Source organism: Oryza glaberrima, chromosome 4 (assembly GCF_000147395.1).
Source record: "Oryza glaberrima chromosome 4, OglaRS2, whole genome shotgun sequence".
Taxonomy (NCBI): domain Eukaryota; kingdom Viridiplantae; phylum Streptophyta; class Magnoliopsida; order Poales; family Poaceae; genus Oryza; species Oryza glaberrima.
In genome coordinates this window covers 31,053,273-31,076,467 of record NC_068329.1, presented here as the reverse complement: position 1 = coordinate 31,076,467, position 23,195 = coordinate 31,053,273, and the positions used below count along the sequence as shown (strand labels likewise).

The 23,195-nt window shown below is 41.7% G+C and overlaps 3 protein-coding genes across 3 annotated transcripts; all 3 read left to right on the top strand.

Annotated features, from left to right (window-relative positions):
• Nucleotides 1–3,057: 3,057 nt before the first annotated feature.
• On the top strand, nucleotides 3,058–9,094 carry LOC127771163 (exocyst complex component EXO70A1-like). The gene is made up of 12 exons (XM_052296999.1): nucleotides 3,058–3,434; nucleotides 3,580–3,675; nucleotides 4,446–4,651; nucleotides 4,733–4,969; nucleotides 5,416–5,554; nucleotides 5,623–5,835; nucleotides 6,460–6,665; nucleotides 7,031–7,231; nucleotides 7,333–7,432; nucleotides 7,555–7,664; nucleotides 7,764–7,910; nucleotides 8,706–9,094. The coding sequence occupies exons 1-12, from the start codon at nucleotides 3,294–3,296 to the stop codon at nucleotides 8,812–8,814; spliced, it is 1,905 nt and encodes a 634-aa protein (XP_052152959.1). The 5' UTR covers nucleotides 3,058–3,293; the 3' UTR covers nucleotides 8,815–9,094.
• A 1,202-nt stretch (nucleotides 9,095–10,296) lies between these two features.
• LOC127771143 (exocyst complex component EXO70A1-like) lies at nucleotides 10,297–18,641 on the top strand. Its single transcript, XM_052296977.1, has 13 exons — nucleotides 10,297–10,526; nucleotides 10,608–10,703; nucleotides 11,673–11,881; nucleotides 11,981–12,214; nucleotides 12,311–12,449; nucleotides 12,531–12,743; nucleotides 12,901–13,106; nucleotides 13,213–13,413; nucleotides 13,483–13,582; nucleotides 13,672–13,793; nucleotides 13,893–14,039; nucleotides 14,147–14,296; nucleotides 17,106–18,641. Exons 1-12 carry the CDS (start codon nucleotides 10,356–10,358, stop codon nucleotides 14,292–14,294), a joined length of 1,986 nt encoding a protein of 661 aa, XP_052152937.1. The 5' UTR covers nucleotides 10,297–10,355; the 3' UTR covers nucleotides 14,295–14,296; nucleotides 17,106–18,641.
• A 398-nt stretch (nucleotides 18,642–19,039) lies between these two features.
• Nucleotides 19,040–20,182, top strand: LOC127771144 (NDR1/HIN1-like protein 1). The gene has a single exon (XM_052296978.1). The coding sequence runs from the start codon at nucleotides 19,174–19,176 to the stop codon at nucleotides 19,834–19,836; it is 663 nt and encodes a 220-aa protein (XP_052152938.1). The 5' UTR covers nucleotides 19,040–19,173; the 3' UTR covers nucleotides 19,837–20,182.
• Nucleotides 20,183–23,195: the final 3,013 nt, after the last annotated feature.

Here is a 23,195-nt window from a genome sequence, read left to right as displayed (position 1 = left end):
CCTACTTGAGTATGTGCTGAATTTTGTCTCCAGATCAGTTTTTCTTCCTTTTCTGAATTCTGATGTGTGTGGTGGAAACCGTGAAAGAGCTGTATCGAAACGAAGAAGGGTGAGAGAAAAACGACGAGTTCAATCGGTTCCCGCAACGAAACCAACCAACAAACCATTCGAGATTTTTGGGTGGTTTTTGGGCTGGATGCGTGAATGGAAAAAAGGTGGCGAAAATTCATCCACAAGATTGGCCGTTCCAAGTCGTGTTTTCTCGACGCCGGATATTCCATAGTCCTCTCGCACGTACGCACGTACGCTCGACGACGACGTGAAGCGCTGTCAGCTAGTACGTATCATCCACCACGTCATGGATGGAGCCCTCAATTCCATGGAAAAATATTGCTGCTGCTCCTCCTCCTACATGGAACGGATGGATAATCATCCATCTCGTCCAGCCATGGAAGCAGACGATTGGAGGCCAGGGGTACAGGGCAGAGGTACGCGTAACGCTAAAACGTGCGATTTTAATTGTGGCGTGTGCGTTAATACTAATCCATTATTTAAATGCCAATTAACACTGTAGCCGCCAATGTCTCCCCCAAATTTAGGGCTGGTTTGGTTTGAGGCTTAAATTAGGCTTACCAATATTTGGCAATTTTAATAGTATTTAGTGTCTATTTGGTTTGAAGCCAAATTTTGGCATGCCTAAGAAAAAGACCATTTCAATAGTGAACTTAGGCTATTTTGGTTTCAATCCAAACACAACTTTACCTTACCAAAATTAGTCATGCCAAAACTTATTAAAATTTAGCATGACAAAATTTGATAAGGCCTATATAGACCACAAACTAAACCAACCCTTATTGTCAACCCGTCTCTTCTCTCTCGCAACCAACCGAACAAGCCAACGGCAGCTACCATAGCATAGCGTAGGCAATTAGGCATATACTAGCACGGTCATGGTCCAAAACAATGGGCAGCTGCTACTTGTTTCAGGGGAGGGGAACGTATCACGTAGGAGTATGCATGATCGATGAGTGCCTGACCGGGTCTTCGTGGCCATTAGCGACCTAATCACACAATTATTAGCGAAATCATGTGCCATCTGTCACGACCTGCTCCTCCAACCGTTTCAAATATATGGCTCTAATCGAATACTACTACATTTGTCGAGATCACGGTACGTAGAGCGGATGATGTGATTCTCCTCCCTTCAGGTGACAAGTCAAACTCGATTCCTGGATTTTTCAACAACAGTGGATCAATTGATTAATTAAACTTCGTCGAGTTGTTTTTTTTAACGCTGCGATAACGTCAATGATAAACAAATTCAACACCGCAGTACTTTTCTCAATTTCCCCACGCTGTTGTTTTGGATCATACCAAAGACCCGGTTATTGCTAGCAGGTCGATTGATGTTTTTTCCAGTATACAAAACAGAAGCTGTCAAAAACCAGTCAACCTCGCCAACAACGACCTCTAGAGCTGGAAGCGTCGTACTTATATTTATTATATTATGTTCTGTAATTTTATATTTCTTGTTTACACGTACTTTTGTGGACTGCCAAAATCTGCTAGGAATGTACCAATGCCTGTCTAAAAACGTTTCCAGCCATGGTTTTTTCAAACATACAGAGACTGCTGGTATATCTAAACAAACATTTACAGGAGCAAAAATTTATATACGTAGGAGAAAACAAGAGTTGATGGAAGACAGAAGGTAAAGGGAGTTAATTTCGTGTTTTTGATTGGAAAAAAATCACTCTTATTTTCCTTTATTACTTCAGGGATGACGCATGAATAAAATGTGTAATTATATATTGTTATAAATGCATGCAACAAAAAGAATGCAATTTCCCTAATTGGGTAGTTGTGCTTAGAGCAAGTTTAATACTACAGCCCACTAATAGCTCCAATTCAAATATAGCCAATCTAATAATCAATTTATACAATAGTTGCTTGCTATACTATTAGTATATGGTCCCACCTATCATGTACACATTGCGTCTTAGAGTCCGTGCTGTAGCTGGCTACATATCTGTAGCCCGCTGCTCTTCTCTCTCATCTTTTATCTCATTAAAATATGTTTATAGCTAGCTAATAGTTTGCTATTATACCTGCTCTTATAGGACCAGACTATCAAACGTGGATTGTTGATAGACAAAATAATGGATGCACTCAAGTTGAGGAGTTACCTTTCTCTTTCTTCTCTTCACCCATATTTGTTCCTCCACTTTCCTTGAAAAAACAAGATATTTCCCTCTACAGAAATACCCAATCACATCACTCTCACGCACACGCACCAATTGGTCTCTCTTTATGTATGTCTCCCATTCACGTAGGCGTGTTATCCAAACGATAAAGTTTCTAAAATAAAGGGTTATTTGTTATCAAATATTTTAAATACTCAAAATACACAGTATTTAATTTACATGATTTTTTTTCTAACCTTATACTGCTAAAATCCTACGTTTTAAGTAAATATCGAGGGTTGTTTTTGAAAGCAGAAAACTTACTGTACTTTATTAGCAGAAAACTTATTTTTTTTGAAAGCAGAAAACATTACTAACATTGTGTTTCATAGGTCCTCTGCTATAAAGAAGAATGAAAAGTTGGTAGAGTTGAAGAAGAGCAATGGACATTGGGGTTTTTCTAATCGTTCTTGAAACTTTTTTAGTTTTAAATGTAAAGGCTCGTAAAACTTATTTCTAATTTGATTCTTTTAGCCATGCCACTACACGCGGTAGACTTTGTTTCGCCAACCAGCTAGATCGGCGTGGCTAAAAGATTCGGAAATAAGTTTTTTAGGTTTATTTTTAAAATTAGAAATTGTAAAAAGCTTCAATGTTTTTATATTATAAGAAAAAAAAGAAAAAAATCACATTAGGGGAGAGGAAATGCAGAATTGATCCATGTGCTACTACCTGCAAAGTACCAGTACCAGTAGAGTATAGGACCCACCCAGCAGCAAGCAAGCGGTCCATGGCTGGACTGGACTGGACAATCCCGCGTCTGGCGGCCCACGCGACAGACACTTGCACTTGCTCTCCGCTGCCGTTCCCCTTCCCCCCTCTTCACTTTCCTTCCCAGCTGCGCTAAGCAATCCCCACCCACCACCGCTGCAGCTGCAGTTGCTTCCTCTCCTCCCCTCTCTTCTCGCCGTCGGTGGGGTCCTCCTCCACCCTGTCTCTCTCCTCCCCCCCAGATCCACCCCTCCCCCTTCCCGAACCTTCTGGAACCATCTGGAGGAGGAAGCAACCGCCCAAGCTGTAGCGGCAGCGGCGGCCGGCGGGGGAGGAGCGATGGAGACCCTTGCGCAGCGCGCGGCGCTGCTGCGGGAGTCGCTGCAGAAGAGCCAGTCCGTGACCGACGCCGTCGTCTCCATCCTCGGCTCCTTCGACAGCCGCCTCTCCGCGCTCGACGCCGCCATGCGCCCCATCCAGGTACACCTGCTCTCTGCTCTGCTCGCTCCTCGTCCCCCCCCCCCCCCCCCCTCCCTCCTAGGGTTCTTCGCCGTTTGATTCCTTCTAGGCTGCTGTTCTGATGCCGCTGCCTCTCCTCTGCTGCTGTGTGCATATGTGTGTGCAGGTGAGGACGCACGCCGTGCGGACGGCCCACGAGAACATCGACCGGACGCTGCGCTCCGCCGATGTCATCCTCACGCAGTTCGATCGAACTCGAGAGGTGCTCCATCGCTTCAACCCCAGATTTCCCTACTTCTTACTAGTACTACATATGCTATTAACAATATGTGTGCCCCGCCCGCTTGTGGTTGGTTGGAACTTGGAATTGTAACTGCTTGTTCCGTGGCTGATGAATGCGGGGAACGGGTAGTTGGTGTGACTGTGATCAGTCCATTTTCTGATCTGCATCTCCTGGCACTGGGCGTATGCTTAGTTGCAAGCTTGCACGGTGGATTAGCCCTTCATTTTTTAAGTTTCTAAAATGCATCTTTGCTCCCGAATTTGAACCAGCAGTGCTCAGGAGTGCTGTGGAGCATGCCCAATCCTTCTCATTTTCTCGAAGGAGCTTCACTCCCCTTTGTCCTTTCTCTGGATGGTCTTTGATGTTTCGCCTGCATGTTGGTGGGGGCAATTATAGCTTGAATTATAGTTTGTATACATCACTGTGAGGCAGCGTATTGTTGGTTTGGTACCACATGGTCCACATGTATTTGTTATAGATACATTAGGAAGGAGAATTCTTCATTGCATGTGGCGGTATGCATATAAATTGTTTTCTTCAACATGAATTACAGTAAGTATTTGTATTTCAATATGTGCCTTGATGGCTGCCCATATTGGGTTTGGCAACTAAATGGTTGGACATGGATTTTCCTTTTGACCGATTTTTGAAGACCTTGAATCCAAAAAATGTACCTAGCTATTTTTCAGTGTTGGATTACTTTGGAGAAAGGTCTGATTTCAGTTATTGACTTATTGTCATCTGTGCAGGCAGAGCGTGAAATACAGAAGGGGCCACATGAAAATCTTCAAGGTTTTCTAGATGCAGTTGATCGGTTGAGAAGTATTGAGCGTTTCTTTAGCTCAAATAGGAGCTACCGAAGCAGTGATGGTGTGCTCAACCATGTGAATGCCCTCCTTTCTAAGGCCCTTGTGAAGATGGAAGATGAATTCCAGAAGCAATTGACTCAGCGCAGGTTGTGTCTCATTATTAGTTTAAATGTTTTTAACCCCAACATCATCTAACTTGCATTTTGCACCCTCCTGACTGATTCCAGCAAACCTATCGAGCCTGATCGTCTTTTTGATTGCCTTCCAAGTACGCTTCGACCATCATCTGAATCTCATCCTGAAGGTGGAAAAAACCAATCAAATTCTGAAAATCAGCAAAACTCGGAAGCAGCTGTATACAGCCCCCCTGCTCTTATTGAGCCAAGGTTCATTCCTTTTCTGGCTAAATTAGCACAACAGTTGGTACAAGCGGGATGCCAACAACAATGCTCAGAAATATACAGGTAAAAGGAAGATAAATATTTTCAGGCTATATATCTATTCATCACTTCATGGATACTAGACACTAAATTTGTTGTAATATCTGGAAATTTTTTGTTCTGTTTGTCCTTTTGATGCTCACATGAATAATGAAACGGGTTGAAAATACATATGTTTGTCTAGATTGATTGATTGAAGATAGAAGCAAGGCTAGGCGAGCTATTTTCATACTTGTCAATTTGAGTATATTTATAAACTTTTTTGGCCTTTGTGAAAACCATGAAAAATGATTTTTTTAGTTTGGACTGCCAGTTCCAGCTGAAAGGAAAAATAAAATGTTCTCCCTGTGAATAAGTTTAAAGCACTTGTCTCCTGCATTCCTTTATATATTTTTCTTGTTTATATGGCCTATGTGCTAACTACCTCCTATGCGGCAAAATACTCAAGCACTTTCTCCTCTTGTGCACAGCGAAGCCCGTGCCTCTGCTTTAGAGTCAAGTTTGAAGAGCTTGGGTGTTGAAAAACTGAGCAAAGATGAAGTGCAGAAAATGCCTTGGGAAATTTTGGAGTCTAAAATAGGGAATTGGATTCACTTCATGCGAATTGCTGTAAGGATTTTTCTCTTATCTACTGTATGGTGCAACATGCCTCTGGTGACACCTTTTGCTTTAAACAGGTTAAACTTCTTTTTGCCGCGGAACGTCAGCTTTGTGACCAGGTTTTTGAGTGCAGTCAATCTTTGAGGGATAAGTGCTTTGCTCAAATAACTAGGAATAGTTTGGCTACACTACTCAGCTTTGGAGAGGCAATTGCTATGAGTAAAAGATCACCAGAGAAGCTGTTTGTGCTGCTAGACATGTATGAAATAATGTGTGAACTTCAAGCAGATGTAAGTTTCTGATTCATACCATAGCTATCTATTAATTGTTTCATTGGCCAGCCACAACCCTTTTGTGCAGAACTGCGAAATGATAAGTGTGTGCATGCTGAGTTAAGATCTGTTTTTAAGTTTCTAAAAATTTTGAGCTCCTTATGCCATCGGACCAATTTATGGTTGACGTAATCCTGCAGTACTGATCTCAACAGCTTGATATTTTTGGGTTGATAAAATTGCAAAAGAAACATATGATTAAATGATATTGTGAATGCTTTGTGAAAAAAGGGGCAAAATGCCAAACTTCTCACTGCAGATTTCAAAGTATGAGAAGTGCATGGGGCATTATCATACTTATATGACACAGTGTGGTGCCATATTTCCAAAATTTCTCTGTTGGTCCATCTATATTGAAGTTCGCCGTTTTACCAGAAATCAATTTTCACCAAGGTCTTTGGAACTTGGACTTTCTTGTTTGCATATTCTTTAATGAAAAACGACTTCACTAGACAAATGTTATAGTAACTAACTAACTATGGAGAATTTAGACTGTCAACCGAATGTAAATTTATTTTAGATATGGTGCTATTTTCTTGACACGGAAATAAGTAATATCTACATTTTTTATTGATTGTGTAGATTGACACCATCTTTGTTGGAGAATCATGCTCTCAAATGCGTGAGTCTGCATTGAGTTTGACAAAATGCTTAGCACAAACTGCACAGAAGACTTTCAGTGACTTTGAAGAAGCTGTTGAAAAGGACGCAACAAAGAATATTCATATTGATGGGACAGTGCATCCTTTGACGAGCTACGTGATTAACTATGTCAAATTTTTATTTGAGTAAGTATATGATCATGTGCACTTAATCTTTCCTGTAATTTGATAGTTGCATCGCTATACTTTCTTGCATTTCTTCTTCAATCCTATCCACCAGTATGCTGATATTTGTGTTTTGCAATCGTTGCTGCTGTATCTCTTCTATTGGATAGCCTTCTAATTCACCAAGACCAGATTATTTTTCCCCAGCTGTATACGACAACAAATAGATCACTCCAATGTAGCTGAACTTCTTTTGTACCGTTCTTGCAAACATTATCTATATCCAATTTTGTACCTATTAAATGCTCTTTCAGAATGTCTTGTTTTGTCAAGCTGCAACTGGCTATAGCTTTGCAAAAAAAATGACAACATTTAATCTTTCGCAGCTACCAGTCAACTCTAAAACAGCTCTTCCAGGAGTTCAAAAGGGAAGATGGAACAGGTTCTGAGTTGGCCACTGTAACCATGAGTATCATGCAGGCTTTACAGAATAATCTGGATGCAAAAGCAAAACAATACAAGGATCCAGCTTTGATGCACATATTTTTGATGAATAACATTCATTATATCGTGAAATCTGTCCGCAGGTATGTTCTTATGAAGTAAGGTATAAACAAATTCGCAATAGCCAATAGGTTAGTAAGTGGATGAGTGGGTATAGTTTAATGCTCTCTTTTCTTTCTTCCAGATCAGAAGCCAAAGATTTATTGGGGGATGACTGGATTCAAAGGCATCGAAGAATTGTACAACAAAATGCAAATCATTATAGAAGGATTGCTTGGTCAAAGGTCCATTTGCTAGACATATTTGAACAAAGCTCACTGTTTGTTTCTCTTGCATTTTGTTACCATTGTTGATGTTTAATAGGAAGAGTGAGCCTAAAGATCTATGCATTATTCCGATTTTACAGGTCTTGCAATGCCTCTCTGGTCAAGGTTTGACTTCATCAGGAGGTAGTGGTCAAGTAGGAAGTGAGGGAGGCAATAGCAGTGGAGCTTCAAGAGCTGCGGTCAAAGAGAGGTTGGTCATGTACACTAATTATTCCAGCTTGCTTTTCGATGAATGATGTTTTACCATACAATTTCTGAAACAGTGTTTTGCCCACTATTTTGTAACCAGATTCAGGTCTTTCAATGTGCTATTTGAGGAGATTTATCAAAAGCAGTGTGGCTGGTCTGTTCCAGATACGGAGTTGCGTGAGTCACTAAGACTTGCAGTTGCTGAAATCCTGTTGCCTGCATACAGATCTTTCCTAAAGCGCTTTGGGTATGTTTCTTTGAAACTTCATTACATGTAAATAATATATTAATGCATGGACAAGGACCATAACTAATCCTTTATTTTCTATTCAAACTCTCCTGCTCATGTTTTTGTTTCTGGCAGTTTGTCAAATGTGAGTTGGTGCATTTTCTTGTTTGTGCCAGTTATATTATTTAATTAGGTTTAAAAAAACCATGAAGATTATATTTACCTACCAATTTGGTGCTTTATGAATTCAAAATTATTTACTAGCATTACAAATTTACAATATAAATTGCAAAGGCGTTATCCCTAGAAGGCTAGAACCTGATACACTTCATGGCTGTTTAGGAGACACTCCTTATTCTCCTTTTGATTTCTATCTAGACCTGAATCCTGACTGTTTAGGCTGGCACTTAATTATGAGTTTGTTAGTAGAAATAACAGCAGCCCCTGACTAAGATCTTAGTCAGTAGTAGGAATTAGAGTGTTCCGGGTGCTTTCACCAGGCCCAGCTTTGGTGCATACCACATGCCACTGATATCAGACCTGGACCTGACCGACTGTCCCTCGGCAAAATAATTGTTGCTTGCATCTCCTCTGCTTTGCCGTTTAAGAAAGAGACTTTAACAAATTTGCTTGTCCTAAAACCGGCGTAGCCCTGGTCCACAGAATTTTGATGATTGAGCATTGCCATCTGTTCATTTGTTTAATACCATGAATTTTCCCTCTTTTCTTTTATTTCTATGTTTCTATGGATATGTATGTTCACTAGACTCAAGAGTTCATGTCCCTGGAGCTTATGAGACTTGTAATCTATAGGCCTCTCATCGAGAACAGCAAGGCACCTGGAAAATATGTCAAGCACACACCAGAGCAAGTTGAGCTACTGCTTGCCAATTTGTTTGAAGGAAAACAAGAGCGTACTTGATTGGGGTATGTGGCTGCTTAATATACACCAGCGACGATGTGATGTCATTCTCTGTAAATTGGGACCCTGGTAGCATTGCTTTTGTTTGTGTAGCGCTGCTGCTCAGAACCGTTGCTATGTGCACCTTTCCTTGCTGGGGTGCATGATTTGTATAGATACTGTCCTAGTTGCCATTTATTGTTTTTGTTGATTTGGTAGGTGCTAGGTTCGTTCTGATATGTTGGAAACTCGTGTTAGTGCATTCATTATTCAGTATCAGCAGTGTGCAATAATTGTCCAATGTTAATGCAACCTCTAGTGCCTCCATTTTGCAGTTGCGGGAGTATAGTCGCAACTGTTTCCCACAAAGGCAAACCTGTATTCTCCTTGTTTGTGAGCTTTCAGGGTCAACTCGATTTTTTTTTTTGACAAATTAGCCATTTTCAAAAACTTATGAAACTAGACCGTGCAAAAAAAAAAAAAAGGCCGTGGGCTCCATGCTCAGACCTCTGCCACATCGGCGGGGGGAATGGCTTGGCCGCCACGCTGGCAGGTGCTTAGCGTCAAGCGTTTTTTTGCTAACCTCAGCACCAGAAGCGTTGGCGTTGGCGTTGAGGTCACGGTCTATTTGCTTGAAGTATTTTTTTTTCACGGTCTAGTTTTGAAATAAGTTTTATAAAATAACCAATTTGTCAAAAAAAAAACAGGAGTCAACTCTTATTAGTGTCGTTTTCATAAATATTATTATACATGCCCTTAATAATACAGAGCAGTAAATAATAATAAGTCTTTATATTTATGGGTAATTACTTTTTTAACAAAGCACATGGGTGACTTCGGTAATATCAAAATATGCCGTCAGTTTTTTTTTACAGGTGTTCATAAGAAATATTATACATGTGTGCTTTATTTTCTTCTTTTCTGGAAAACTCAAATGAAAATTCACTCTACTCCTAGTTGTTACTATGGAAAACAGAAGATATGAACCAGTTGTTAGGCCCTCTTTATTTAGGTTAGCTTATATCTTTTATAATTCAGGTTAGCTTATATCTTTTATAATTCGGTGGATTTAAAATCCTAAATTGAATAAAAGAGTCATACCTTCATCTTACGTAAGTTAAAAAATTTTCTTCAACACAACTTTTGACTTACCGTTGTAAGAGTGACTTATAGCTTTAAAAAAACTAAACAAAAAACTGCTTATTTGTTTAGAATTAGACTAAACAAAGAGCCTATAAACAAAGATGATCTAAATCCTGGTGTCTTGAGGACTTTGAACAGATGCGATGGATCGAACCTGGCGTAGTGGATATATGTCCATGGTGGATACAAAAGCGACCCGATGTTAACGTGCATGGACTAGCGATAAGAATGTGTACGAGAGAGATACGGAAAAAAAAACCAGCGTCCTTTCGTTCAAAAGCGCCCTTCCCTTATCTCTGCATGCAGATGCAGACACCACCAGACCCCGCGAGTATAAAGCCGTCATTTGTTCTATTCTGTTTTCCTTTCAGTTCTTCTTCAACTGAGAGAGCACTAGGCAGAGAGGGGCAGTGAGATCGATGGAGCGAGCAGCCGATGAGGAGGCGGCGGCGGAGGCTCTCCGCGCGAAGATTGAGCTCCTGCGACAGGCGATGCAGAGCAGCGAAGCTATGCAAAAGGAGGCTGCCGTGATAGGCACTCGCTTGAACAACCACATGGTCGCCATTGACGAGGCCATGCGCCCTGCCCATGTAAGGGATTATGTTCTTCCTGATCTTTAAATCTATCTATCTATCAATCTCAGAATCTCATTGTGAGCGATTTGCATGCAGAAGAGGACGTACAACGCGTGCAGGGTTCATGACAACATCAGGAGGAGCCTCACGGCGGCCGGGGCGATCGTGCGCCACCTCGACCTTGTAAGGGAGGTAATCTAATGTAGCTTCAATTCGTTCCTCGATCAGGTGCAGATTAGATTAGCTGATGATGAGAGTTCATATTTGTTCACCCCCTCCTCCGTCGATCGATCAGTTTGTTACTACTACAAGTTTGAATTTAGCCGATATTGGACGAGGCCTGTCCGATGGGCCGGCCCCTGGCATTGAAGCGGAGGCCCACGATAAACAGAGTTACTAGTCTACAGCCCATCCAGCCCATAAACCACCTCAGGCCCACTAAACAACCCCAATCCGGGCCCAATATTGCGCCCTCGATATGCGGCCGGCGGCGTGCAGCCTCCTCCGGCGTGGCGACCGCCGGAGGAGGGGAATGGGAGGAGGGCTAGCAATGCCGGCGGCGCCTAGCAAGCGCGACGGAGCCGGCGCGCCGCGGTGAGGCATCTGCCGTGCGCCGCCCTCCCGTACTCTCCTCCCTTTGCTTCGCTTGGCTTGTGCGGTAAAATTGCTTGGGTTTTGGGCGGAGAGCGATTGCGGTTCCCCCGGCGTGGTCTCGAATTTCAATCCGAGCTTTGCTGCGGGTCTACTTCTGTGCCTAGTCTGTTCACCAATTCTGCTCCTACTTTTCTGCACCGTGTACCTACCCGCCTATTTGATCTGAGGTTTTGGGTCATAGTCGCCTATGATGTGGAGTAGCAATCGACCGGCATTGTTCTCGCTTTCATTCCATGATTCACTTTTTACATTAGGGCACCCGCGGGTAGTAACTAATTCTAATCACTCGTTTCTGTTGCTTGATGATGCAAATTTCTCTGATAAATGCATGCTAGGACCTAGAATACTCTTTGGTTGTCGTCAAACATTTGCTTGATATTTTTTCTTTTCTTCGTAAAAAAATCTCTAGTCCTTTTTTATGGGTGATCATGTTAGATTGCTTGATACTTTACCTTTTAGAATTGGGTTCCTTATTACTGACATTTGATTGATTTTCCATGTGTACAGGCAGAACATGTGATATTATTGGACAGACCAAACGAGGATCTTAATGCCTATCTTGAGGCGGTTGATAAGTTGACTAGTGTCGAATACTTTTTTACTTCCAAGATAAGATGTAGAGTTGGTAATGATGTTCACGAACGTGTTAACGAATTGCTTTCTAAAGCAATCCATGGGTTGGAGAATGAATTCCACAGGCTGTTAACCAAATGCAGGTTCGGTTATCTGTTTGTTTAGACCCCATATCTATTTAGGAATGTTCAGAAATTAATTACTTCATCGGAAACCTCTTTACTATCTCATTTTCCCTATAGCAAACCTGTAGATCTTGAGAATATTTTCAACTGTCTACCAAGTCTTAATCGGCAATTGTCAAGTGAGGACCTTATTGGCCCATCAGCCGGTGATTATTCTGAAGCACCGCTGAAACAGTATGCTGAGTGCACTCTTCCTACACTCGTTGATCCCTGTTACTTGACTTTGCTCTCAAAGTTAGCACAGAAATCAATTCAACTTGATTGCCATCAGAAGTTTATGGAAATATACAGGTGCAATCTACAAAAGTTCTAAAGTCTTTTCTACTTGCAATATTTTGCTTCTGAGTTTCTGATTTTGCTTGTTCACATTTTCCATCATTCCCACAGAGAAATTCGTAGTTCAACTTTGGAACGGACTCTTAAGCACTTGGGAGTTGAATATGTTACAAAAGAAGAAATGCAGCAAGTTGAGGCTCAGAGCATGGAAGCTAAAATCGCCGAGTGGACACAATTCTCCCGAATTACAGTGATGCTCTTGCCTTGACTGCATAAAGTTTAAAATGCAAGATGTTGTTTGGCAGTAATATCTGACTATTTATTCGAACAGGTAAAGTTGCTTTTCGGCGCTGAACGCATTCTGTGTGATCAAGTATTTGAAGGAAAGTATACATGGAAAGACCATTGTTTTGCTGAAGTAACAGCTAAAAGCCTTTCAATTCTACTCAGTTTTGGAGATGCTGTTGTTCAATCCCAAATATTGCCAGACAAACTATATATACTTCTAGATATGTATAAGGCAACATTGGAACTTCAATCCAAGGTGAAAGAACAATGATATCTGACCTTTGCTGTGTACATAGTTACATTTTGTTTGTTCAAAGGGCCAAAATATGAGGGAAAGAAGTAAGTTTCATTCTGACTGAGTATGCCTTCTCATTTCAAAGAACTAACCATTATTCTTGGGCCGGTTATGTTAGGTTGATGCAATCTTTGAGGGTAATGCATGCTCTGGAAACCGGAAATCTGCCCTTACTTTAACTAAAAGCCTTGCACAGACTGCGAAAAAGACAATAGGTGATTTCATGGAATACATTCTGAATCACTCGGTGACGAGTACGACTGTTGATGGGGCTGTGCATTATATGACCAGCTATGTCACTGATTATATCAAGTTTCTTTTTGAGTAAGTGAAATCTGGGGATTGGGAGTTTTCTTCATATGACCTCCAATAGAATATGGCCTAATACCGTTAGCAACGATCTGACTTAACAGCTATCAAACTGATGCAGCTATCAATCATCAATAAAGCAGATCTTTGGAGATCCCTGTGTTGAAGATGAAAAAGATACTGATGTGGTCTCTCAAATTGTTGGTGCAATACATGCTCTGGAGACCAATCTAGCTATGAAGGCAAAGCAATACAAGGACCTTGCTCTGGGGCACCTCTTTTTGATGAACAACATCCATTATATTGTCAAGTATATTGGCAGGTCAGTAGATATCATATAAGGACCAAAAATCTGATTAGCTGAATGATATAACTATTTTCTTATTCTCAGATCAGAATTGAAGGATTTATTAGGTGCTGATTGGATTGAAAGACAACGAAGGATTGTGCAACAACATGCTACTCGATATAGAAGAGTTGCTTGGCTAAAGGTCTGATCACAAAAAGCTTGACAGCACGATTTAACCGAGCATCTCTTGTATTTTTACAAGGTTTTTTTTTAACTGTTCTGAGTTTGCAGGTATTGGAGTGTCTATCAACTCAAGGTCTCACTTCATCAGTAGGCTCTTCAATTGATGTCACTCAAGGAAGTTTTAGAAATATTAAGAACAGTACAACCTCCAGATCTGTGATCAAGGAGAGGTTAGGCTGAAATACCAATATAATCAATGTAGTATGTACTCAGTTTTTGGTGATTCATCTTGCGATTTACTATGTTCTTTTTTTTCTAACTCTTCTCAGATTGAAATGTTTCAACATGCGATTTGAAGAGATTTGCCAGAAACAGATGAACTGGGGTGTTCCTGACAGAGATTTACGAGATTCCCTAATTCTTATGATTGCTGAAATATTGTTACCTGCTTATAGATCTTTCCTGAAACACTTTGGGTACTTTCCAATTTGCTCTGGTTTTACGACTTTGTTTTATTTCTTTATCAAGCTCCTCAAGACATTTCTCCTTTGGTTATGTTATGGTTATTGTTTTCATCATGTAGGCCTCTTGTTGAGAACAGCCACAGCGCTTTAAAATATATGAAGTACACTCCAGAATCACTTGAGCAAGCTCTTGGTAATCTATTTGCAAAGAAGTTACGAAGTGATCAGGTCATCAGGGATTCTGATTGCATCAAACATCCCATTTAACTGTAAGTCAAGAGACCTTCCTGAACCCTATCTGTACTATGCAGTGTCATAGTGTGTTGGAACAAAAAGGGGTGCATTTTAGTTTCATAGCGCATTTTACCTGTTAAGTATTGTCATCTTGTTTTGATTTTGTTTTCAGACAGCTAGCCAAATCCATTGTAAGCAAATTTAACTTTGGGTTCAATAACCAGGTGTTCTCCTTGCATTTGTTTGCTGCCTGCATTGTGCATGTTTGCATTGGACTGACATACTCTTTCTCTAAGCCTGGAGGTTCAGACCAAGTCTAAACATTTATCTCTTTTTTTATGAAAAAGAAACAAACCGTAGACTGTAAACTGTTCCAAGTGGCTAACTGCATGATCAGCCTTGCATTCCTCTTGAGAGATGCATGTTAGCGTTGGCTCCAATCCTAAAGACTCAAATTCTCAAACCAAGTCATAAGAGTCTCCTCAAAAACTGTAAAAGATAAAGTGTTAAATTGGTCCTAGTGGACAGTGGTTATTTGATCTAGTTTAGGTTATTGAGAAAAAAATCGATCCCACCCATCAAATATGTGGTAGCTGGGTATTAGGTGTTAGCCTACACTAACCTGCAAATTTTTGAACGAACTCACTAACCTGCAAATGGAGACTGTCCAGAATTAGATTTAACTTTTATCAAAACAAAAGGAAGACGCTGACTTGTAAAAATTCCTATTTCAAACATACAAGGGAACTCTTGCACGTGGACTCTATTCACCAATAGCGTCCATGCATGAGTGGCATGACGGTCAATGGCTAGCTAGTAGGATAAGTATAGGTTGTACCTGAAGAATATTTCACATCTTTTGGAGACTACTTACAGGAAAGTATTCTTCTACAACTCATTCAGGAAGTATAGCAGTTGCATGCTGCTTTTTAATTTACGTGTCATTGTGGACCCTAAATGATGTAAATGGCTACCACATTCCACTTTATTAATGGCACTGCTGGCACACAACAATTGTTAAACCCGTATTGATAGGATTAACTGAGTTCATGGTCTCATCAATTTTTATGTAGCATAAATGTGAATGCATTTTTGAAGAAGATAGGTTGCTAGCTCACTATTGGAAGTGGCTACACTGGGTGATTATTATACTAGAATGAACATATATCTCCAAACATTTTCTTCCACCTCATTTGTTTACAATTTTGTGTTGTATTTCTAGTGTGCATGCTTTATTTTTCTTCAAATAAAATGTTTTTAAAACTGTATATTACAACTACTGTATTTTTATGGTTAGTGCAAATTAGTTGAATCTGATTGCCTGGGACCATGGCAGAAGAACCATAATCAGCCATCATCATTACAGTATATACCAGGACCGCACCTGCTCTCTTCATTCTAGTTGTTCCATATCCATCCTTTTAGTTAGGATCATTCTGTTAGGTTCTCTTGGTATATTGAGATGCATGAGTATGACCCCACCTATGACGGGATAATATGTTTCTTTACTCCTGCATAAATGATTTCCCCTTCTCATTAATAAACTTGTGAAGATACAAGAGCTTAATGTACAGAAAGTTGATTGCAGATTGAACTTTATCGCCTTTATGGTGACATTGTGGATGAGAATCCACTGTATTCAGACTAAGAAATATGATAACACCTTTGTGGCTGCAGTACTTTCTGGTGCTCTCGTTTTCTTCTTAGATGTCCTTTAGAGGCTTGGCGCATAGTTGGTTTGTGCTTCAGGCAAACTTTATATTCTTTCCCCATATGTTTCTGCTTCAAACAGTGATTTAAAATTTGGAATTGTTTTGATTAATGGATTCTGTCTTTGTTTCTTAATTTGGTCATTTGGTGAGTACAAATTATATGTTTCATGCATATTTGGAGTCACCTATCATTCTTGTGATCTTTCAATTTCCTGTCATCAGACTGAAAAGTTGCACGGTTTGTAGTGATTTTGATAGAAAAGGACGAGTTCTTGTTAGTAGTTTCATGGCAATATCGCAGTTAGTGGAGTTGGTTCGAGAGGTGTCGTGCATTTGTGCCCCATCACCTTATGTATGGTTGTATAATACTCCCTCCGATCTTTTTTGTATGAAGCTGGTTAGTTTAATTCATTAAAGGATGTAGGTAGTACTACTTTTTCAGGAAGAGGTACATAACTTTGTGAGAAAAGAGCAAATTTACCATTTTCTCTTGCATAATTACTTCTCTATGTTCGCTTCATGGTTGAAGCTTCCCCCATTGACTCCTGCCGGAACTTCATATCATTGTTTAATTAAGCATATGCTAGTTTTTTTTTTCTTTTGGCTGGGTAGATAAGCATTGCTAGTTTTGGTTGCCATCTGAGACTATGGATTATGGCAGGGGCGGATGGGGGTAGCAGGGCCTTGAGTCTCTACTATTGGCGCGAGAACTATGGGAGTCACCACTAAAATATTTTTTTTTGCTATATGTAGAGGGGAAGAGGGGGCTGTAGCTTTGTCTAGTTTGTTCAGACTCCCCTTATATTTCTTCCTAGATCCGTCACTGGAGACGGGGTAACATAGTTAATCATGCTAGTTTTGGGCTATAGTAGAGGCCGAGGATGTTAACTTCTATTACAAAATTGTATTAAAAAAAAGGTTACCGTGCTACCTACAGTTATATAGCTTGTAGATAACATTTGGCAAGGCAAAATTTCTCTGTTAACTTCCTGCTTCCTGCTGTTATGATTCGTTTGGCATGAAACTTTTGTTACTCGGGCTGTCATGTAGGTTATTCATTCGTCAATTTATAAGATAAATACATACTTTACTGTTTCCCCTAATTAATATCTGTATGACATTGTCGTCTCAGGTTTGACTCCTGTAGGCGAAGTCAGCGAACGAGGTAGCAGGCTCCAAGCCTTATTCATCATCTGCCATAGCTAAAGCGCATGGAAACCACGAGGGCATATTTCCGAATGCCAACTTGGAGCGCAGCTGCACAGGTGAGCCCCTAATGCAACAGCTCTTCGTATTTCCACGTAACCATCTGCGCGTACTGCCGTTGGCATTTGATGCTATTAGTCGACATCTGCCCATTTAGCAGTGATTATACGGCAGGCATCAGGTGTACAGTAATTGGAAGGCGCACCGTTCCTTGCATCTTATGTCCTAGTAGAGACAATCAATTATCAGAAACTCTGGTTGGCTGGTTCAAAGTCTCGCGCATTAGTGTGAAAGATACTCCTATGTGACCTTTATGGTACCACAAATTCACTGCATCTAATCATACTTTTCTTAATACAATTATGTATTGGAAGATTACAGTGCGCATAGCATATAACAAGAGCCCATTTGGCTTAAGAGACGTCCCTAACATGGGTTCCCTATGTGAGCTGTCCTTTGGACTCTACCTGCCAACAACCCTTCTTCTCTGCCCTTCATTTCCGCACAAGCTCAAACATGGTGGACGGCTGTAGCATAAGAAGCTTCCATGCTGTGTGCTTGTGTCCCACTGATATACGTGTCTGGCTAGGCAATCGTTTATTTCGATCTATTGTCATTGTACTGTGATTGACTGATTTGTTTCCACACTCGTTAATTACATTCTTTAAGCTGGGGTTTTGTTGGCACATGGATGATAGAATCGCAAGCGTGCTTCTGGTTCTCTATCTCACCTAATATTCGCAAACTCTTATAGCCATATGCTTGTAAATTAGCCATTTTTCTGAGTTACGGTGAACAGTAGACAGGAGTGTAGTCGCACGTTATCCTTTTTTTCTTTGTTTTGTTTGAAGTGAGAATGTGATATGAATGAAGATTACAGTTAGCTAGGCAACTGGACAAGGAAGTGAGAGTACGGGACCCATTTATTATCTTTCTATGGGACGGCTTCTTCTCTTCCTGTTTAGCTTTCTTTCCTTTGGATCTCTTCCTCTGATGTGGACACCCTACCCGCTCGGTGACTCTTACAGCCAATAATGAATCCTCCTTGCTCGGTTAATTACCTGCTGATAGCTAAGGTACAGTTCGCTATTATGTGTATTTATGTTACAGAGGTGGTCAAACGTAAAAACTAGAGTCTTCAGTGCAATCGAACATCATGAATGAAACGATCGGTTGTACGTCATTATCTGGACGACTTGTTGGTGCTTAGATGCGCACGTCAGAAGATCGGACATGTAAGTATGCAATACGAGTCCACTAGCTCTGTTTGACGCGGAGTCATTTGTGCTGATCACTAGTGCCGCACCTGCTAACCTACTGGAAAGCAAGGTCAATCTAGTACTAAATGACATTGGTAATGCCCGTTATAACTTGATGTATGTGGGTGTGGCGTGCAAAAGAAGGTTTAACGCGCCTTGTCACACTCACACACCTTCCAAATGATGCAAAGGCACTCGCTCACCTGCGGGCTGCGCCCAACGTTCCTTTTAGCTGCTTCCTTCCCTTTAATTTCCATCGCTGATGGATTCCTTTTGAGAGAATCAAAATCCTTCCTTTTCACTTTTTGTATCGACGAAAGGCGTTTTCTCCGAGTCCTTAACAAAACTTGATTACCTTTCAATCAATCATAGCTTCTTTTGGAGCTTACCACTCACCACCATCGATCACCAGCTCCACCATCATAATCCACCCCTTTGAGACATACACCATGCTTACAAAGCTGAAATTAAGTTAAGCAGCAGGCGACCGTGCAAAGTCTAGTAAGCCACCCAAAAGTGAGCAGCAGCAACCAACAACTGAACCTACCCTGATCTGCTCACACTGTCAGCCGATGCTGATCACCTCCTTCCAATCAATCAACCTGCCATTGCTGTACATGAGCCACACCACCATCTCAGCTCATATATAAACCCCCTCCCCACCCGCTGCCGCGACCTCCTCCCAGCCATTTCTGTCGATCAAACAATCGATCGATCAAGGAGAGCAAAGAGGGGATGTCGGTGATCAAGGATTGTGGGGGGCACAAGGGGTGCGAGTGCGAGAAGGAGAAGGTGCACCGGAGGCTGTGCTGGGCGCTGGTGGCGCTGGTGCTCCTGACGCTCTTCATCGTGCTGGTGGTGTGGCTGGCGCTGCGGCCGCACAAGCCGCGGTTCTACCTGCAGGACCTGTCCGTGCTGTGCCTCAACGTGACGCCGCCGGCGTCCGCCTACCTCTTCACCACCATGCAGGCGACGGTGGCGGCGCGCAACGACAACGGCCGCGTGGGCGTCTACTACGACAAGGTGGACGTGTACGCGCAGTACAAGGACGTGGCCATCACGGTGCCGACGAGGCTCCCCGTGGAGTACCAGGGCCACTACGACCAGTCCGTCTGGTCCCCCTTCCTCCAGTCTCTCGACCACGTCGTCCTCCCCCCCAACCTCGCCGTCGCCCTCGCCCAGGACGAGACCGCCGGCTACGTCCTCGTCGACATCCGCCTCGACGGCTGGGTCCGATGGAAGGTCGGCACCTGGATCTCCGGCCACTACCACCTCCGCGTCAACTGCCCCGCCCTCCTCACCGTCAACGACGGCAAGGGCAGCTACGGCGTCAACTACGGCGGCGGCGATGGCTACTTCCGCTTCCAGCAAGCAGCCGCATGCGCCGTCGATGTCTAGCTGTGTCTTCTTTCTTCATTTCCTCCTCCTCCTTCTCTTCTTCTTTTTAATTAGTTTCACGGCTTCTCTTCTTCTTCTTGCTTAATTTTTCTCACCGGAATCAATCATCTCATATCAATGAAGAAAAACCGATCGATGATAGTACTAGCTTCTTAATTTAGACCGTAGTTGGTTTGGAGCTAGTGTAGCTTGGAGTGAAAGGGAAAATTGGGGTATTCTGAAAAGATGCATAATAGACGTACAGCTGGGAGTAGACGTGAAGTGTCTGCATAATTCGATTTGCATTTGGCAATAATTATATTCCAATGTGAGTACATCAATAATTAAAAAAAAATGTTCATATGTACACCTGTGTGTTTTGCTCGTCTTGCCTTTCGATTCTCTCTATATAAAAAAATTGAAGAAAATAGACTATATTCGTGTTAGCTTGTGCCTGAGATATTTGACCTTTATCTTGGACCTCATCGATCAGCTTTTAGTTTAGTAAAGCGCTCCTTTGAAAACGAAAATCTAATAAGCTAGCGATCGATCGATGAGAGAGTTTGATACGAGTGTGGACCAATGGGCAGATTGCTACTAGCTGGCCTTCCCCGTTGTGTGCCGGGGAGCCACTGCACGTCACTGCACATGCCGATGGCGACTCACTCTTATTATTTGTTTCGCCATCTTTTGCCAATTTTTCTTGCACAGTGATTGACGATATGTCATGCATTTCCTTTTTATATATTTATCATCGGAATTATGGAAAGCTACTTTGCTAGCTCTAAGCACACGTCAACCCCAGCATCACAGCATGTGATGACTTAACAGCTAGTATTAGTATACTTCATTGACTACTAGCTTGTGATTCTTTCACAAGTAGTAAGTAAAGTGGTCTCTGTTAGTTCTTCATGGAGACTAGATGAGGGGTGCTAAAGCTTCTACTATGGAGATCAGTGTCGTCATGATCGACCAACTCATGGTCTAATACAAGTATAATTTAATTGCATGATGGAGCATTATAATCCATACATACACTTTGTGATCTCGCGTGTTAATGATTAAAATGCGTGCCAATTTGGCATGGTTGGTGGATGCGACCAAATTAAACCAAACGCTACATGTGCTTTTGTTAGGGCACTCATAGTAGCTTACACAGTTTTAGTTGGTGGCACACACGTATACAGATCACTACTACCATCTGCTCTTCAAAAAATATGTTCTCTATATAGATATAGATCACCATCTTTAATTAATCTTAGTAGATACTGGTACAGGAGAATGGAGAGTAGCAGATAACGCTTTCAGTTGCAAGTCCCTTTCGCTCGATTGCCTCGCACCAACGTAGGTAGCTATAGCTGCTTGCCCTTTGCAGAGCATGGTTGCAAAAATATTCTGCAGAATACCTGCTGGCCCTATCAAAATCAATTCGATCGATAGCCTGCTTTGAGGCTTGAGGTTTGGTTATACAGTACACATACTTTAAGAGTGTTTTTAAGTGGAGGGAAAAAAAGAGAAAATTCATATACGTAAAACGATACGAGCCATTAGCATATATGATTGATTGATTATTAATTATTTTAAACTTAAAAATATATTAATATAAATTTTCGATAGGTCAAATCCCATCTTAGATAGTAATATTTTAGGATGGAGGAAGGGTTTTAGAGAACTTATAGCAACTTTAACTTATTTCATAATCTATGGCTTCTCCACATAGTTAGTTTGTTTGCATAGAGTTTCATAATCAATAGTTGTAAATTCCAAAATAATATAAATTAAGAGCCAAAAGTTGAAAAAACCTGATTTTTTTTCCAAATTTTCAAAAGTTTGATACTCATCAGCTGCTTCTTACAATCTCGAGAACCCCAAGAGGTTCTTATACTGTACATAGGGTGGTAATGGACCCAACATTTTGACCAACAAAATGTGAGGGTTGGGTCAAAAAATGGTTGGGTTGAAATTTAGTAGTTTTTTTTTTGTGCTAAAAATATTTAAGGGAGGTGGGTTGTGAAAGAATCCATGGGCCCTAACTGTACACCATGCCTGCTATGTATATTGAACTGTACCTTTCTGTGTGGTTGAGATGATGATATAATGCTGAGACAGAGATAGAGCTGGCTCCATGCATGAAGAATGTCGTGCCCATAAGGGCTTATAATTTGGGGGCGTACTGCCTGCTTACCTGCTATATATGTACTGTAGCTAAGCTAAGCTAGTACGTATGCATGTATGTATTCGAATTTGAAAAGGTTGATCAAAAGCAGGTAATTATAAGCAGGGAAGCAGGTATGTATGTACGTGGTGGCCGGTGGGTAAGGTTAGGATGAGCGGTAGAGTGAGGCACTAGTAGCACACTGTAGTCTAGTCCTGCAAAGAAAGAGCTTTTGATCAAGTGCGAGTGACTTTAGCTGCTAGTTTCCTTGAGGTTTCTTCGAAAGGGGGAAAGTGAAAAAGGCAAGGGTGATTGGCTGCTATTCTAAGGGAAGACCCTCCATCACAGTCAATATATATATATATTCGGCAATGTATCCCAAACAAGATGAGAATATGAGATTGAGCACATGGTTGAGTGAATGACGATATTTGAAAATGCCGTTTATTTGGGAATTGTGATCGATACAGCATCTGCCGATCAACATATGCATGCATACATCTGCCCATCCGGCCACTGAATATAGGATTGGTGATTTGGTGAACGCAGCGCTGGTGAACAAAAGAAAGAGGAAAATTTTGGAGGAAGGAACAGGCAGAGTTGGATTGCCAGTTGTGCCACCCGACGGAGCGACTGGGACGAGCAGGAAAGTGGATGCAAATGCAATCACACACATTGACTGGGTCAGTTACGGCCCGTCGCGCTAACGCGGATCGCATTGGGCTGCTGGCCTCTTGCGCGGGGTTGCTGGGAATCCGCGGGCCTTCAGCCCCTCGCCGAGCTCTGCAGGCGCATGGGCGAAAATGAGCCCGAGCTGTGGTGCTCAGCTTGGGCCACATCGTCACACTATCGGACGGGCCGTTTGTGGCCCAGGCTGCTGTTTCAAGGCCCTTAGAAGTCGCGAGCAGGTTGACTGTTCATATATCTTCTTTTTTTAAAAAAAAAAATACACAGTACAACACTACAACGCAAACACACCACAGAACACCTCGCTGTCGACGGGTGTATCACCTACCATTGAAAGCACAAAGCCATTAAATCCTAAAAAATTCGCTCTCATGGGGAGTTGAACCCATTGTGACCTATGGTTCCACTGAGGCTCGTGTAACCACTAGGCTACAGGCTCTTTCGCTTCTGTTCATATATTTAATATCTAAATGATCTATTATATTATTAAAGGAATAGAAAAAGTAGCCTCCACGTTCGCTCTTATGGCCTAGAAATT